The sequence below is a fragment of the Microchirus variegatus genome (genome assembly GCF_963457635.1).
Source record: "Microchirus variegatus genome assembly, chromosome: 1".
Classification (NCBI taxonomy): domain Eukaryota; kingdom Metazoa; phylum Chordata; class Actinopteri; order Pleuronectiformes; family Soleidae; genus Microchirus; species Microchirus variegatus.
In genome coordinates this window covers 34,743,137-34,761,077 of record NC_139802.1, presented here as the reverse complement: position 1 = coordinate 34,761,077, position 17,941 = coordinate 34,743,137, and the positions used below count along the sequence as shown (strand labels likewise).

Here is a 17,941-nt window from a genome sequence, read left to right as displayed (position 1 = left end):
CACAGTGTACGATCACACCGGCATCACCGTCTATTTCACCGTGTTGTTTTCTATCTATCACTCCATGGTAGGGAGGTAGAGCTGCTGCCAGGTGTCCCACATGAAGCTCACATGGTGCATATGAAAGAAAAAAACATGTCTTCATTAAGTTCATTGAGTTAAAATTTGCTTCTGCAAACTGTCATGTGTGAAAGTGATGACAGAGGAGGAGGAGGAGGGGGGGGAGCAGACGGAGGGGAGGGTGGGCTATCATCAGCCACATTATGTAAATAAGGTGCAGGAGCATGTGCCAGTTAAACCGCAGTGCCGTGCGAAGTGAGACTCCACAGTTAGGCAGAGGGAGGCTTTGGAGCGCCAGGAGCCGGGGCCGTCGGTAGATGGCGGTAACCCAAGAAACCTAATCCAGCGGGTTCTCTGTGTCAGTTTGCAGCACTAGCGGTGAAGGCGGAGGAGCCGAACAGTTTGAAGGACACCAAACAAGAAAGGGGAGAGCTCACGGCGGGTCCTCTCGAGTTTTGCGCGCAGCCCTCCCGAGCAGGAGAGACGGAACGCTTTTGTCTCAGAGAGAGAGAGCGAGAGAGAGAAAAAAATCAAACCGGGACAACTAAGAAGAAGACACCATGGAAGACAAGTCTAATTCGTTCTCTGGCAAGGAGGAGAAGGCGGATGGGAATAATGTTTTTCAGCGGCAAGACTCCATACAGAAAAATAACACGGGGAGCCAGAACATGAAGGAGCACAGCAACTCCGTGGGCTTCAAGGGGGAGCGGGAAGAGGCCATGGTCGGCTTTGACGATCTGGAGGGGGCGGCCAGGCAACATGGGTTTATGCAGAGGCAATTCGGGGCCATGATGCAGCCCGGAGTCAATAAGTTCTCCTTGCGTATGTTCGGCAGTCAGAAAGCCGTGGAGAAAGAGCAAGAGAGGGTGCAAACGGCCGGATACTGGATCATTCATCCATATAGCGATTTTAGGTAAGGGTTGGACGAGAGAAAAAAAAAAAGACTCCTGCTCACTCACCCCCTCCTCTCCTGTTATATCCACCCTCCCGTCACCTTAGGCTCTACATACACTTTCACACATAGTGCTCTGTCATCTGCACACGCACAGCCTGCCCCAAAGCGCATTATCTACCTCTGTATTCAGGCAATTGTGCTTCCGCAGGCTGCGCGCTTCACTCAGTATGCATGTGTGTTTGTGTGCGTGTGTATGTGTGTCATTGCGGCATTTTTATTAGAACAGAGCGGAATGCATTTAAGGCTACAAAGGTGTGAGAGGATGAGCTCGTCCTTGGGAGCAGGGTGGTGAATGTCATCATGTGAAAACACGCAGTCTCCCTCCATCCATGCGCTTCTCCCACAGCAACAGCACACACACACACACACACACATGCGCGCGCGCGCACACTCAGTGCCATGCAGGTCCTCATTGCGACAGTACCTGGACACAACGTGACAATGCCACTGCACCATCACGGGCTTGTAAAACATTTCATTGTAGGCGGCGGTGAGGGAAAAAAGGGGGGCCTTTTGTGGAGCAATACATGCGGTAAAATCAGGAAGGAAGCGACTTAAGAGGCGAAAAATGGCGGTGTTTTGAATGAATTTGTCCACTCGCGGATCTTTGAGCTCATCCCAGAGTTGCGGCTGCCTGTTGTATGAGTGTTGTGTGATTTCAGGAAATGTGATGGAATGTGTTTGTTTCAGAAGGAGCAGCAGGGATGTCACACACACTCCCTTCCCTCATAGTGATTGACGTTTCTTTCTCCTGTCTGTTTGAGCGGAATACGCCTTTAGTGTGTTTGTCCCACTGAGGGAGAGGCTGTGGAGTGAAAAGTCTAGAGATGAGTTTCAAAAGATGCGTTTTACAATGGTAAACACAGATGAGATCAGGTGCAGGCAAGGACCGGCTCTCCACAAGTCGCGTGTTTACAGTTCACCACTTCACCAATTAAGCATGTCGTCTGTCCCAGTCTGGGCACCAGTGTCCCCTGGCACAGCTGCACGATGGTGACAATCATCCCAGGATTTTCCACTGGAGCATGAAACGTGCCAGGGCACGTTGTTCCCTGTGCCTTTCACATGGAGCTGTCCATGGTCCTGAAGTCAGAGCAGGCCCCAGTATATTATGCTGCACTCTCTGCTGCTGCTGCTGGAGCCCGCAGAGCCCTTTTTGCTTTACTATTCACCAGTTTAGTTTGTATCATCAAATACAACAATTACAAACAGGGACATAGACGGGTAATGTGACAAGTTACGCAACGAGAAGAGATATGACCAAAAAAAGAAGGCGCAAGGTCATTATACAAAGAGAAAGAAAACAAACAAAACAGGAAAAAAAGGGGAAAATACTGCTTGAACAAGGACTTTTGTCTGTTTGGGTGCATTTCAGTTGTATAATGTTGTTTGCACAAATATAAAACAAAAGTGCAAAACTGCAGCCTGCAGTTTATGGCTGATAACACATTTAATTTACTATGCTTCATTTTCAATATAATAACATAAGTAAATATAAAAATAAGAGTACTTTTAAATTCCTAACAGCAAAGAAAAAGGCTGCAGGCTGCAGCCTCCCTCTCTTTCCTTACTTCAACTCACCATAGCATCATTAAATCAAATCAAAAGGGCCACCATAACAACACTAGACTGTTTTAGAATTTTAGTTTTTTTTCACATTTCTGTAAACTCAAATCTTTCATAGCTCTGTACAATGGAATGTTAATTTATCCCTTTTAAAGAATTTTAAACATCAGTACACTGCATGTTGTATTATTTTCACAGTTTGACCGACACTGATTTTTAACATTATGAACCTTCCACTTAAGTCTCTCATTTGCAACCTCGGCATACTTGGTGGCAAATGTAAATTTTAGTTTTGTAATGTATGTCGAATGTGCCCTGTATTATACTAAGCATAAATATTGGATACGTTAGCTGAGGACAGGGATTTTTTCTTACATTTTGTATGGCTTTCTTTTTTTTTATTTTGCCCCCACGCACTTCCCATATGATTTACACATAAGCGATGTCTTAAAAGCACCCAAACAAAAACACTGGCATATGCACATGCCTACAATCACTGCACACACAGATGTACAGTGATTGTAGGCAAGGATTAGTGGAACAATACAACAGTCAATGAGCTTAGCAGTCTCTGGAAATGATTATGTAAAGAGATTGACCCCCCCCCCCCCTCTAAAAGATGGCCAAAGGATAAGGCGTGACGCACATTGTATTTAAAGTTATTAATTATTGCTTTAACCAAGTGATTCATCATTTCAACAAAAGCAGGATAATTTAGGTTTTGCAATCTATTCGAGACGATCGGACTTAACAAATGACATTTACACATTTAATCAAAACAATGAGGAAACAATCAGGATGAATACAAAGGTCAAGAACAAACAATAAGTCACAAATCCATCTCATATTCAGTCTATTAGCTTTTTAAATGTGATTATTTCTCTGCATACATACATTTTTTCACTGTAATTGGGTCCCCGACTTTACTATTTACCCCTTGATTGGGACACAGTAATGCAATATTTTGCATTGGTTTTTATCTTCTAATTCATTATTCTGTCATAATTGTTGCTCTGTATATGATTTATGCATTTGAGAGGAAAATGAAATGCTCCATAATGAGAAATAATGACACATACAGTACAGTTTGTCATCTTTACATCCGAGTATGTGAAATAAGAGAAGTGGGTCATCATATATAGGGGATTCTGTCATTTCATCTCTGCTCAAGGAGACCGAGCCGCTTATTTCTATTTCTGCCGTATTAGAAACCAGCTTACTCAGGTAGGAGAATGCCCCGAATGTTCCCCGTCTAATGACATGTCCCAACGGGGAGGTTTTTCAGAGAAGGTCCTTTTTTCCTCTGACCAGAGTGAAGACAACACCCTTGTATATCAGATAATGAGACTGCATCCCTGCGCTACTGTGAGGTTATATACCCCTGCTCCGAGCGATCTGTCATGCTGGTACATAAATGATGAAGGTGCTGGGGTACACTTTGCTTGGCAGGTCTCCTTGTCCTGTAGTTTAAAAGGTAATCTGTTTTTTATGCTGTGGGGCTTGACTTCATAACTTAATTGTTTTTTTTTTGTCATGTTTTTTTTTCTTCTTTCCTTAAAGAGCACTGACAATCTTCCATACAGACATTACATGATTGAATTTAACATTTCATATGTGGGGAAAATGAGAAAAAAGGGAAAAACGCAAGGCTATTCTCGTTAAGTTTTGTACAAGTATAGTTCATGTATGACAGCACTGTCCACACAGGCTTTATATTGCTTTGGGAGTAGGAGTTTGAAACTCAATATGCGACATATTCTTTGTACACAATGACTTGTTTAAAGATTAATGGCAGGTTAGTAATATTCATTATTCATAGATTTTTAGAGGGGGCCTCATGCATGGCCTCATACATGTCTGGTTATGCTAAGAGGCTTTTGTGACTCTCCAAAAGACCCGTTTTATTTTCTCTTCTCAGACTGCGCTGAACACCATTATATTTAAAGATGAGGCATCTGTTTTGGTGCCATAAAGTCACATCTGCTCATTTGTGGTGCAACATCATTTTTCTTGACATTTAAATTCCCGATTTGCTATGCAGAAAACTGGGGGGGGGCAATTTACTTTTTTTTGGCAAACTCTAAAGGTCATTAATCACACTATAAAGTGGCAATATAATTCATAAATATTCATTTTAGAAAACCAGTTTATTGTTTGTTTTTAATGGGAGAACTTTGTCTTTTCGAATGTTTCAAAGGCTCCAGTGCACCTCTGTGTTCGTCTGCGAGAACAGAAACAAATTGTATGCTGCGTCTTTCATCTGACAACCTGTATTATCAGACCTGACTGAGGGAGCGTTTGTCTTTAAAGGCTCTTTCGGGGGAGAAGGCAGGGGGGCAGGAAGTCTTTGCCACGTCAAACAGCTCGACGAGGGAGCGGAATAATGCACTTCTGAAACTTCACGTGGTGGATGCTCCTTATGTGTTTTGATACCTGGATACCTAGCTGTCTCACTTTACTCGTGAAATGTTTTGACGTACTGTAAAACAAATGATGCGGAGTGGCACAAGATCGAGGAGAAAAAAAAAAGCAGGGAGGAGGAAGAGATGTTTGGAAATGGGCTTAATCAGCATTGCTTGAACTCGTCTGTTACACATTTATTTATGTTTATGTTTGAGTGCAGCCGGATTAGTGCACAAAGGCTTTTTTGTATGCGTCATCAACAATAACAGTAAATGACATTTATGAGACAGCTCGGTATGTAAGCAGGACATGTGTAAGAAGTGTAAATTCTACATCCCACACACACACACACACACAGGGGCCATTCAGAATCAGAAGCTACTGCAGTGAATTTGTGAGTGAGATGTATCTCTAGAGGATGAAACTTTCCAACAATTTTGTTTAATTTTGTCACGCTGCCAGTGTAAGCTGCATGGATTCTGATCCCGTTCATGTCACATATCGCATATACAGTATACATACAGTATATGGTGAGAGAGATATCGTGTATAATACATCTGAGCAACAATAACACGCAGACACATGACACAAATCTGATCATAATTCATGATTGGACTTCTTGAAGAAGAAAAAAAAAGCCTTGAAAAATATTCCATTTTAGTCGCTTCACTGGAAAAATAATTGGATATGAGTCACTTGAAGTCTGGTAATCTGAACGTAGCCTCAGACTCGCCGGGTGAATGTGGGAGTCCAGGACTGAATTTGTGCCGTCGAACCACGGAGTCAAGTTGGAGGAGTGAGTTCGCTGCTTGCATTGAAGTGTTCACTTTACTCACTTACTGGTTTAACTGGGGGTTGAGTGTGTTCTGAGAAATGAGAACGCAGGAGCGAGAGAGCCTAATGCTATAATGCAGTAAGAGCTGGATACAGTCACACTCTCAACTGCTATTTGTCTTGGTTGTGCCTTCACAGTTTAAGGATGTCTCCAGGCCTTCAGATATCTGAACTGCTGCGCTCCATGGTTTTTTCAGTCGGTAAGAAGGAAAAAAAAGGCTGATTATTTTGAGTTTTATTGTTGCTTTATGATTCCTAATCCAAGAGGAGTAGCATGTTTTATTCATTAGATAAGTGGGTGTCTTAGAAGGTCACGAAGAGTATACCACCTACCTACAGAATGTCGAGCGAGAAGTAGAAATAATAGTGTAGGCAGTCCGTGGGTGCTCATTTTAAATGCGGAGCTTGTGATAATCTCAGATATGAGGGGGAAACCTTTTCATTAATTGAAAAACAGCAAAAGAAACAGATAATACTGTTTTGAGTGGTATTAGTTCAGTGATTGCAACTTCAACTGCTCCCTTGTCTTGTTTTCTTTTAGCCAGTTCTTTGCTTCCAAAATGATTTCTATATAGGGTAATGTTAATATTAAATATAACAGTGTTTTTTTTACATATCTCATCTTTTACTGTTTTCGCCTCTGATGTGAATGGTTCTCATCTTCTTGAATGTGACGCATGCAGATGTCCTTCACTGCAGACGCTAATTCAACATTTTAAGCAGAAACAACGTTGCCTGACTGCCTGCATACTTTCATGACGCTGAAGCGACAACAACAGACTGAAATGTTGATAACGGTGTCGCTATGTTCTTCTTTATGCTCATTGTCATTGTTGCATAAATAAGAAACACCAAATAGCCAAAGCATATCTCTGTCTCAAGTGGAGTTCACTCCATGGGCCTGAGTTCAATGCTTATACCATATACCTAATATGCTATCAGTCGCTTAAACGGCAACTGCTTAGTTGACGTAAAGACAATTATTGGACACATGATCTGTGGATATTTGTAAAGCCAAGGTCCCTGCTTCATTTACTCCATTACAGTATGGACAGACAGCCTGCCAGTCCATTTCCACCTTGAACAGCAGCAGCAGTGGCCGCACAGATAGGATTCCTAAACGCATCTGTCTTCGTTCACGGATGGTCTGCCTTTGTTGGGGCCCAAGATTTATTTATTTCTGAGAAAAGAGCAGGACGCTCATGAATCATTTGTGGATCTGTTCATCACAAAATATGGGACAGCAGAGGGCAACATGGTGAGGAAGGAGAAGCGTTTTAATCACAACATGGGCATTTTGTGTTTTGTCAGATCTGCACCTTTTGGAGCACAGTCTTGAAGATTGCTGGCTGCTCATGACCGATTATTGGCGGAGATTCTCCCAAACTTTTTAAATGGAAAAATTCTATTTATTATGGTGATAAACCTTTGCGACCAATTTTACAATTATGTTAAGAAACCTGGCCGTGATTGCCCCCATAATATAATAATTTTGCATAAAAAATGATTACACCATTATATTATTTTTAGTAGGAAAAGCAGTAATTTCCAAAAAGATGTTTCACAAATGAACATGTTATGCACACACACAATTTGAGTAATTGTTTGGTCTTTAAAATGTTGAGATCAGTGTTTCTCTGTCTTGTTTTGCCCACAAACCAAAATGATTCAGTCTGAATGATTTCTTTGTTTTATGGAGCACCGAAACTGCCGCTGTGCACTTTGTATGTTGCATTATTTGCTTTTATTTGAATGCTTTTATGTTTTCCAACCTCACTATAACCTCACATTCACACAAAAAAAGCTGGACTTTAGGTCCATGGAATAAACTTAAGGCATCTGACGTGGCCGTCTGACTGTTAAAAACATTTTCCCAGACATTATTCCTGGTCTATGTACTATTTGCACTTCTAACAAACGGTCTACAACTTGCTTTCTCATGATTGATATGTGTCACTCTGCAGGTTCTACTGGGACTTGATAATGCTCATCATGATGATGGGGAATTTAATCATCATTCCTGTGGGAATAACCTTCTTCTCAGAGCAGACCACCACCACCTGGCTGGTCTTCAACGTAGCCTCGGACACAATCTTCCTGGTGGACCTGGTCATGAACTTCAGGACGGGGATTGTCAACGAGGAGAGCTCGGAGATCATCCTGGACCCAAAGGTCATCAAGATGAACTACCTGAAGAGCTGGTTTGCTGTGGACTTCCTCTCCTCTATTCCCGTGGATTATATCTTTTTAATAGTGGAGAAAGGCTTTGACTCAGAGGTGTATAAAACAGCCCGTGCCCTGCGAATCGTTCGCTTCACAAAGATCCTCAGTCTTCTGCGTCTGTTAAGACTGTCCCGGCTCATCAGATACATACATCAGTGGGAGGAGGTGCGTATACTCTTTTTTTTTTTTTCCATGTACACAACATAATAAGGTATTTATTTTGAAAAGCAGAGCACACAGGAGCATGATTCAGAGAGAGTTGCAGTGTGCAGCGTATTAGGTCAATGTATTTGCGGCTCCGACTCTGACGGTGTGGTGCTTTTTCAGAGCAGCATGGTAACAACCTTGAAAGGTTAATGCACACATGTACAGTAACTGTGCTGGTATAGAAGCGATAGGTGCCGTCAGTCAGGCTTCGGTGAGATGGCTTATCTGCAGATAACGAGAGGTATTGTCAGTCTCCGGTCATTGAGGGAATTCAAACCTGCGGTGGATGCCTGTATATGGATTTAGGATCTGATTTAGGGTATATAGGGTATGCTAATTTACTATTCAACCCAAGGATTAATGCACTGTACAGATATTGAGTTGAATTGAAGCATTTCCTTAATTATTTTGCATGTGTGATTTTTCTGCATGGTTCCTGGTGGATTTTGGTGCAAATATTCACAAGGTGACACCACGCTGGACATGAATGACCGAGAGACATTATCACTCTATATCGATTCATTGCACTCCCGGACTCGGACTATTTAACCGAGCTCTAGTGTTCTCTTTACCCCCCGGTCACAATTTCATTGCGACCGAGTGATCTAAAGATTGTGCTCCTCCTACAGTATATCACTATCAAACCATTTCAGCACATAGATGCAGTAAACATGTTATGGTCCGAAGCTGCGACCTCACATTTGACCTGGAAAATGTAGACGACTTAAAATGAAAATGGGGCGGGAAACATCATAACCGTGTCATTTGTAATGACCTCACCTCGTCCTCCTCCTGAACGTCCTTGCCCTAATGCCCCCGCCCCGTCCATCCTGCAACCTTGTTGTTGTTGTTGTTATCCATGAGGTAAACTGTGTGTGTTGTCAGGGCTCGTACCTAAGAGCGCAGAGGCTGTGGTTTGATGACACGTCGGAAACAAAGCTCAAGCCTTAGTTCAATACTTGCTCTCATACATTTGTAATGTGATGGAGCATTAACCACATCGCGTTACAGACGCAAACAAAACTTCCATCCATCACACACCATTAAAACATGAGCTGCTGTATTTTTCTAATGCAAGGTTGAGAACTTGAAGATATATTTTTTTTAATTTGGGAAAATCCATTGAACTAATTAAAAATAAACGGGATCTTTTGGGTTCAGAGTCAACACACAGTGAGCACCGTATGGATTACAGCTGTTTGGTGTTATCATCCAGGAATGCATGCTATGTGGGAACTTGATTATGAAAATTCAGATAAGGCAGTGCATTATCCTGCTTGTGCCGTATAGTTTACTCAGCTGTGTACAGTGGGACGATGAGATGGTATGGACCCGGGTTAGAAAGCACAAATAGACAGTGTTGCAAGGTTAATGAAAATCTGCAGTGAACATTCAGGGAGGCGGTGCAGTATATAGGGATGTGTCATAATGCTTGGATACGACAGCCCTGCACTCTGCCTCCCTCCCTCTCACGCTCTGTTATTACTCCTTCTCTCTATTCCCCTGTCTGCCTATAAAACACTCCCCGTCTTTTTTCCCCCCCACACCGTGTTCCCCCTCGCACTGTTGCGTCAAGGTGTTTTTGCCCCTATAATCTCCGCAAACATACAGTGCAGATTGCACAGCACGGTTACCTCGATGTAACCACGTCAAATAGACACTCTGAATAATGTGACGGCAAATCGGACACATCTACAAGATGACGTGAGAGGAAGGAAAAGGGTCTGTCGTGACATGTTAGGTGTAGAATGCAGGATGTGAGCTTTCGGGGGAAGGACGAATGCAGTGTTCGGCAATTATCAGGGGTCTGAAGCAGTGAACCATGACTGGATCAGCCTTGAGATAGTTATGCAGTCGGTGTCTTCAGTAATTCATCCCTCAGCTTGTTGTGATCTCTCTTCCCCCCTTTTTTCACTATCTCCATCTGTACAGTAAAAAGTATTTTTCCAATTAGTGGATAGACGGAAGCTACAACGGGTGAGAGGAAATCCATACAGTCAAATATTGTGATATTTTGCGTGACAATATTTTGCTTTTTCTTTGATAGCATTTTTGTTACTGATATTACTAATAAACAAACTATTTGTGGATTAGCATACAAAAAAATCAATTGTTTCAGTCCAGTAGATGGTGCCAATTGCTCACTAAGAGCTGTTATATATATCGCAATATAGGATTTTGCAAATGCTTAAATATCATGATATCGTATTGTGATTTAAATATTGTGATATCGTATCGCGATTTAAATATCCTGACAATATCGAGTCGTGATTTAAATATCCTGATAATATCGTATTGTGATTTAAATATCGTATTGTGATTTAAATATCCTCATAATATCGTATCGTTATTTAAATATCATGATAATATCTTGTTGTGATTTAAATATCATGATCATATTGTATCGTGATTTATATACCCTGATATCGCATCACGATCTAAATATCATGATAATATCCTATTGCCGTGCCTCTGCCGATTCCCACCCCTAGAATCTACCGTCCTTTTGTAAATTGTCAATACTCATTCATAGATGAGATGGTTTTCATTCTTGCAATACCCAAAAGAAGATGAATGTTTAATGTAATAGTGTATATATATATAGATATAATATACATATATCTATATATATACATAACGAGAACTGTTTCCATTACTGCTGGGGAATGCACAAAATAGATTTTTCATGAGGTTTTGACATGTTTTTATTCATTTATAAACTGCTACTTTTCCTGCAGTTCTCCAGGTGTTCCATCAATAATTTATTCCTCTGTTTGCTCACACATAATTATTGTAATGTGTAATGCTCAGGGAAATTGCAGCATATTGAGTAGTGAAGGTCAGGACCGAGCAGTAAATACACTCCCACCACCAAACGGGAGGGTTGTGCGCTGTGTTTACACATCAGTGATTATATTTTCTTATTGTTCAGATTATGTTTATGCTAAGAAAAACCTGAGGTCATTCTCATTGACATTGCTTAGATGGTGTGCAAAGATGTATAGAACCGCAGTTCGAGTTAGTGTATGTGTATCAGAGGACAAATGGATGTACTCTCTCTTTTTTCTAGGTCATTTGCCTTTTTTCATACCGAGCACAGTCGGTATCACCATTCTCCATGTTCCCCCTAACCAAGCACCCACATACGTATAGATATGGTGTTTACAATGTGTATGGAGCAACATTTCCTACTCTGAGAGGTTCCTACCACTAATAAAGACCCTGTGGGAATCATTAAGGACCGACTATTTGACAACTCAAGGAAACATTTAATTTAAATGGTTAAATTCAGTGGTGAATACGCCCGTCAGTAATGCACACAGGAAGGGATTTAACGCCTTTGGCCCAATCAGCAGCATTTTAGGCTTAGGGTTGCCTAACACTAAAAATAAATATTCCTTTAAGTTTAAATGTTTTTCTTAACTTTTTATATATGCATCTTTTGAGAAAAAACACTTTGCTACTGCTGTATACACAACACTTGATTACTCGGGTCGGATAGTATTGCTTGTCAAAGCCTCTATTCAGATTGAGTGAGGCCAAAAAAATAACATCAACGACAGCAAAAATCACCAAATGTTAAGCACAATAAATCCAGGAGCAGAGAGTGAGTTAACATTTTTACCCTGATGCAGAGAATCCCCACAGCTCCCAGTGCCACATCTGGCTCATCACAGCCACCAGGCCTCACGCCACATCCCAACTCGAGCACTAGGGCTCAGGTTGAGCTTGTGGCAGGACACCAGTCCCCAGGGTGGGCCGTCACTTTCCAAAGCCCGAAGCAGAATCTGTGTGTTTCTCCAACTTATGAGCCAGTCAACATGATCATTAAAGCATTTTGTTTACCAACATAATGAAATACTCAACATATATACGTCTCATTGTTGACAAAAGCGTAGTAGCTGTCGAGATGAATACAGACATCCGATTTCCTTGACTACTCAAACATGTCGTTTTTTTCCGAGTCTGCAAAGTCATCAGCGAGTGCCTTGTAAGACATCTGTTGGGACCTAATTATGGTTCATTTCCATGATGCTGCTTTTGTCAATTTTAATTAATGCATAACTCTAACCGCAATTTTGACATTTCATTTATGAAACCATGTAAGCAGAGGCGAGATCATGGCAACTGATTTTAACACGCGTGCAGATATGAGACTGTGTTTGTGAGACACGGACACATTAGGGGATGCTTTTCCCCCCATGTCCTTGGCAAGTAATAAGGACTTAATTCATATTTTATAGGAAAATAAACTGAATGTGCGTGACGCAGCTATTCCAGCTCCTACGCACGACTCCACTCTTCAAGTCGTGAGTCACTTCTCACGATCAGATCTGTCTCTTCATTTACCACTGAAAACATCTGCCTGCTCTTGTTTATGTTACATGTTTTGTGCAAGGATTATGGACTATGTTGTGTTTTTTTTTTTCTTGCTGTATTTACAGTAGACAGGTAGTGTCTGCTGCAGGGGAGAGCTCAGCATGGTGCAAGTGATCCGTTTAATTAGAGTGTCTGTAGGGATCTGTCGTCTTAAGCTAAGGTGCACGCTTGGTTCACAGCTCGGTCGGTAAATTGATCTGAAAGGGGGAAAATGTGAGCCAACTGACCTCGGTATCTAGTTCACTGTGTGGGAACAGTAGAGGAGACTAAGTGTGTTACACTGACTAAATGTGGCCTCCACTAAAATAACCCACGCTTTTGTGCGATAGCAGACCATTTTTTTTTACTCTTCTGTCTTTAGGCAAAGTGTTTTGGAGTATACATTGGAGCACAACCATAGCTGTAATACACAGAATAATTATAATTTTAATTAGTAATCAGATCAGAAAAGAGTCAAAAACGTGACTTGGAAGTCACATAGATATTGTTTTTTTTGGCAATTTCTTAAATTTGAGAAGCAAAGTAAACTCAAATTTGTGCCAGATCAATTATTTAAGTTTTGTCAGTCAACAGCCGGTGCAAAGATGTTGAGATAAAGTCACTGCTCATGGTAGTTTGATAGTCTCTGTGTGGGGTGGGCAGTGTTTGGTGCCTGGAGACCGACCCTCACCTCCACCCCCGTCCTGTCTCAAACAGAGACACAGGTGCATAAATCAGACACACTGAGAAGGTGTGCTGAGTCATGAGTCGTGCTGAAAGAGAGACAAGCAGGTTGAAAGAGAGACAGGCGGGGGTTGCGTTTTATCTCCGTGTATCTGTGTGTACAGCAGAGACGTGTTGTCGCTTGTTCTGTGCCCTGACTGATTTTCTATTATGTCGGCTTATGCTTCTTCCTGTAATCAAAGCTAGTAAAAAGATGCTTAAACGAAGTGTGGACAAAAAAGTATTTTGACACATAAGAACCAGGTCTCCTCTTTTTTTTTTTTTTAGCTGCCCTTACGTGAAATTTTTCAGAGCTCATCTGAACAAAGACAAGCTGTAAATCTGTAAAGAATGTATACAATCCATTTATTACATGGAACGGCAAATGACATTTATGGGAGGATAATTAAAAGGACCCTGGCCTCATTACCATGTCCTCTCAAATGGCATTTGGTTGTAGGACACACACACACACACACACACACACACACACACACACACACACACACACACACACACACACACACACACACACACACACACACACACACACACACACACACACACACACACACACACAGCAGAGCCTTCGGCCTGTGGCTGTAAACAACTGTTTACTGTTGCTGCACATGATTTGATGTGATGTGTGATGCTGAGGGACGTTGAGGGACTGTGTCACATCTACAGTACGTGTTTGTGTTTGTACGTCTCGATATTTTATATCCTGTAGCTGTGAGGTGGCACATATGGAAGCTTCTTATGACAAGTGCTCCAAGCCATCTCAGAAGTATTCATCCTTGAGTAATGCATGAAGCATAACTGCAGCAGGACACACACACAAATACACAAACCGTAATCATATGATCATTAAAGTTGCTTGTAGGAAAAACTCTGTGTCCCTGTGAGGCAATGTAGGGCTGCTTTTGGTACTTTTGGAGCAGGTGCGAGCTAGCCCAGATTCTGTGCCGCTGCTGCATGAGACACTCACAGTCTGGGATGTGCAGCTGGTTAATGTCCCAACGAGAACATATAGGGCATATAGGCACTGCTTTCCAAAGCTTTTGAAAGATCTGACTTCACTTAAAGGTATGTTGAGGACACTGAGGAACGGCGGGGTTATTTTCTGTGCTCAGAGACAAACATTCATCAAAGAGTGGCATCAGCCTGGCCCTGCAAGTGCACCTTCAAAGAGGTGCAGAGGATGCACTGAATGTCCCGGTGAGTGAAAATGGGGAAAATGTTGCAACTTGATCTCCAACACAATATCCTGATCAGCTGAGCATGTGATATTCAGTCTTATCAGAGCCTCCATCGTCCTTTCGACATATCAAGATTCTCAAGTGGTTGCTTTTCTTTTGTAATTGCACTTCCAAATACTAATGGTCTGTAAATATACCTTTACATCTTAGACCGGCAATTGGGAGTTGTTTTGCAAATGCTAAACATGCAGTTAATGACTGAATATGGCTGCATTTTAATTTGATATCGATCAAAAACGAGTGCATTTCTCATTACTGTAGAAGCAAGAAGAATTTGCTGCCCGTTGCGTTTATGCGCTTGACTACAGAACCGGGGAGTCACTGCTCTGCCTCTTCACACATTTTTCATCTGGCTTCATAGTGAAGTTTGTGCTTTGTGCTTTTTTTTTTGTTAAGGTTTTGACTTTATGACTTGAAAGCTGGCAAAAGCATTGATTCTGTGTCCAAAGGCTATATAGGACTCACCCACATTGGTATGAGTGAGTCCTATATATACTGTAGGGTACTGGGGGAATTTTGATTGCCATTGGCATGATCACAATTGGTAATCCCACTTAGTTCACTGTTGTGCACATATAGCATGTGCGTGCAGGCTCTTGGGGAGGAAGCAGATTCTTTTCTGTGTCGTGTGGAGGAGGAGATGCGTCCTGTGGGGTTTTACAGTTTGGTCACGTGTCTGTATGTGTGAAACTCCTGTGACATGCCTGTCGCACAGTTTCTGAGTTTTCAAACCAGACACTTTCCGTTCTGTTGTTGACCTGATTATTTTAAGTTACATATATAATACATTAAGGTATTAAACACGTACAGTTATTGTTAATCTGCATTTGGTTTGTTAAAAAAAAACTAGCACATTTTCTGTTTTTTCGTCTCTGTTTGTCCATTTCTCTTTGTATCAGTCACACAATAACAAGACTAATGGACTCTTCAAGTCCATTTATATCGAGCAGACAAAAATGAAGGGCAAAGCTCTTCTTCCCTCTCATGCTGCCTGTTTTCACGTCCTCTTTTTTTAAGTCGTGGCTCTCTGACGACAAACATAATGTGTCTTGAATCAATTTCTTAAATCCCAGACTCCACTGCCCGAGGAGTTTTTCTACTCACTTCCCCACCCCCCTGCAGATTTAACAAATTGTTCCATGCCAATTTACAATTTGCGCCTTCTGTTGCTACTTGGTCTTGTGAATTGCAGTAGAAATTTGTTGGACTATTTGGTTTAACTACAGTTAATTGTGAGGCTGTTGGTAGAAAAAACAACAGTGGTGTTACATGGCAACCTAACACCACAAAAGTACTGCAAAACCGAATGGATTTTATGGGTTCTTATTCCCTTTCAGTTGTGTCAATGCTCACACGGTGACACAACCGAAATGTTGCTGCCAAAAACACCTGCTTGCAGAAAGCAATACGCACAAAGAGAAGATGAAAGCTACGTGGACCAAGCTGAGCGTCATTATCCGAGCATCTGCCCACAGACGTGACGGCCTCCTAAAAGAATTTATAAAGCAACAGGCTGCCGAACATCACAGATAACCTTTTTCATGTTCACTGTCGGAGTACGATGAGGCATTTAATCGTGCATGTGTGTGCACTGTTTTCACCAGTAATGCCAGCGAGTTAGTCAAACTAAATGAAAAAGATTCATGTATAAATGGTGTTGTACTCTCATACACATCCCAAGCAAACATGATAATCTTTTTAAAAGCACATTAACTACAATTAACATTAATTAAAGGCCATATTTAATGCCTTTAAGGCATTCAATGTTGAATGTGATGGTGATTAAGCTCTGCACTCGGGTTACTAGTCCACACACTATGGTAAAACACTAAATATACATTTATGGTAATTTATGGCCATCTATTATCACATTTTCTGATATTCAGGGTGGTTAGTTTTCCTTATATTGTTTTAATCTCTCTATTGCATCCTTTTTTACCAGTGAAATTTAGGAATATGTCACATCGAACAGGGTCCTAAAGACACCAGCCTTATTGTAAACATGAGAGTACAGTATTTGGACTCACTGACAAATCTAGATAAGTCAAACCTAGGAAGAAACAATTATTAATCGGCCACTTTTAAATTTTAAGGATTAATATCTTTGGAACCCAAATATTAAGTTATCAGTCGCATACAAGCACTATGTACTCTATGTATGTTTCATGTTTCAAATCATTTAATCAGTCCTTGATGAGACAGACACATAATGTGCTTTCTTTCTCTGTTGCGAACCCGGTGTTCTTGCTTGCAAAGGCAAGAGTGCTAAATACTACACCAACCCTGTGGCCCTGAGTCAGTTCTGCATGCCATTTTAAAAAGTTACTATAGGATCATGTTTCTTGGATTCCCTGTAGGTTCATCCATATACTGCATCTAAGTCACTGTGGAACCTTTAGCTGATGTATGACTGTAAAAAAAAAAGTCCACTCTTCCCCTGGGCGTACCTCTATTTGGTCACAGTCGGTCTGCCTCTCAGATCGACCCTTTATTTGATGTAAACAGACATGTCCGCACAGTGATGACAGTGAGACGGAAAGGCACGTTGACATTCGAGGTAGAGAAAGAGAGAAAACAAGAAGGGACGGTTTGTCGAGGAAGAGATTTTTATGCAATATATATCCTTTCCTTTCGTACAGAGTTGATTAAATTTGGGTAATTTAATGTACATCGAGCCATACACACAGTGCCCTCAGACCGCTGCCCTCTTCTGTTACTGAGCATGTGCTACAACAGTCTGAGCAGACCCACGGCAACTGAATGCTGCTGCTTTTCATTCCAACATTTGTGGGGTTATTTTCAGTTTTGTTTTTAAGGATGATTTCATGTTTTGACATTCAGCAGCATGCTTTTTGTTTTCTTCTTCTTGATTTATATTAACCCCCTGGAGTTTTGAGTCGGAAACAGTCGGTGAAAGCGGCTTTGATCTAGTGTCCATCCCCATGGGGATATCCCCCTGTGAACACAAGTTTCTCTCTGCGTGGTGTGCACGATACAGTAAGCAGACGGATGACAGATATAGTCTTGGGAGGGGGCTGAAGTGATAAGAGTGAAGATTAGGCTAATCTCTGTTATTTTTGGTTCACTGTGGCTGTTGTTGGTGGTTGCTGTGTGCGAGGCGAGGGGAGCGGAAACTCTGGTGATTCCTGCAAATCCTTTTGTTTAGTTTTAAAATATTGAATGAATGAATAGATTATTATCGTAATTAAAGAGAACTCTCACATTTTAGATGCTCGCACAATCGCAGTGTTTGCTTGAACAATGATTAAATATTCTATTTTCTTTTTTCTTTTTTTTTAAATTCCTGATTACTTTCCATCAATTGATAAATCATAACATGATGTCATGTGTA

At 41.4% G+C, this 17,941-nt stretch overlaps 1 protein-coding gene across 1 annotated transcript in view; it reads left to right on the top strand.

Annotated features, from left to right (window-relative positions):
• Positions 1–620: 620 nt before the first annotated feature.
• The window catches only part of hcn1 (hyperpolarization activated cyclic nucleotide-gated potassium channel 1), a gene marked incomplete at both ends in the record, with an annotated part of 62,236 nt that continues 44,915 nt past the window's right edge, over positions 621–17,941 (top strand). The window contains 2 exons of the mRNA XM_083910553.1: positions 621–973; positions 7,783–8,206. Of these exons, the coding sequence (XP_083766679.1) occupies positions 621–973; positions 7,783–8,206 (777 nt within the window). The remainder of the gene's footprint in view (positions 974–7,782; positions 8,207–17,941) is intronic.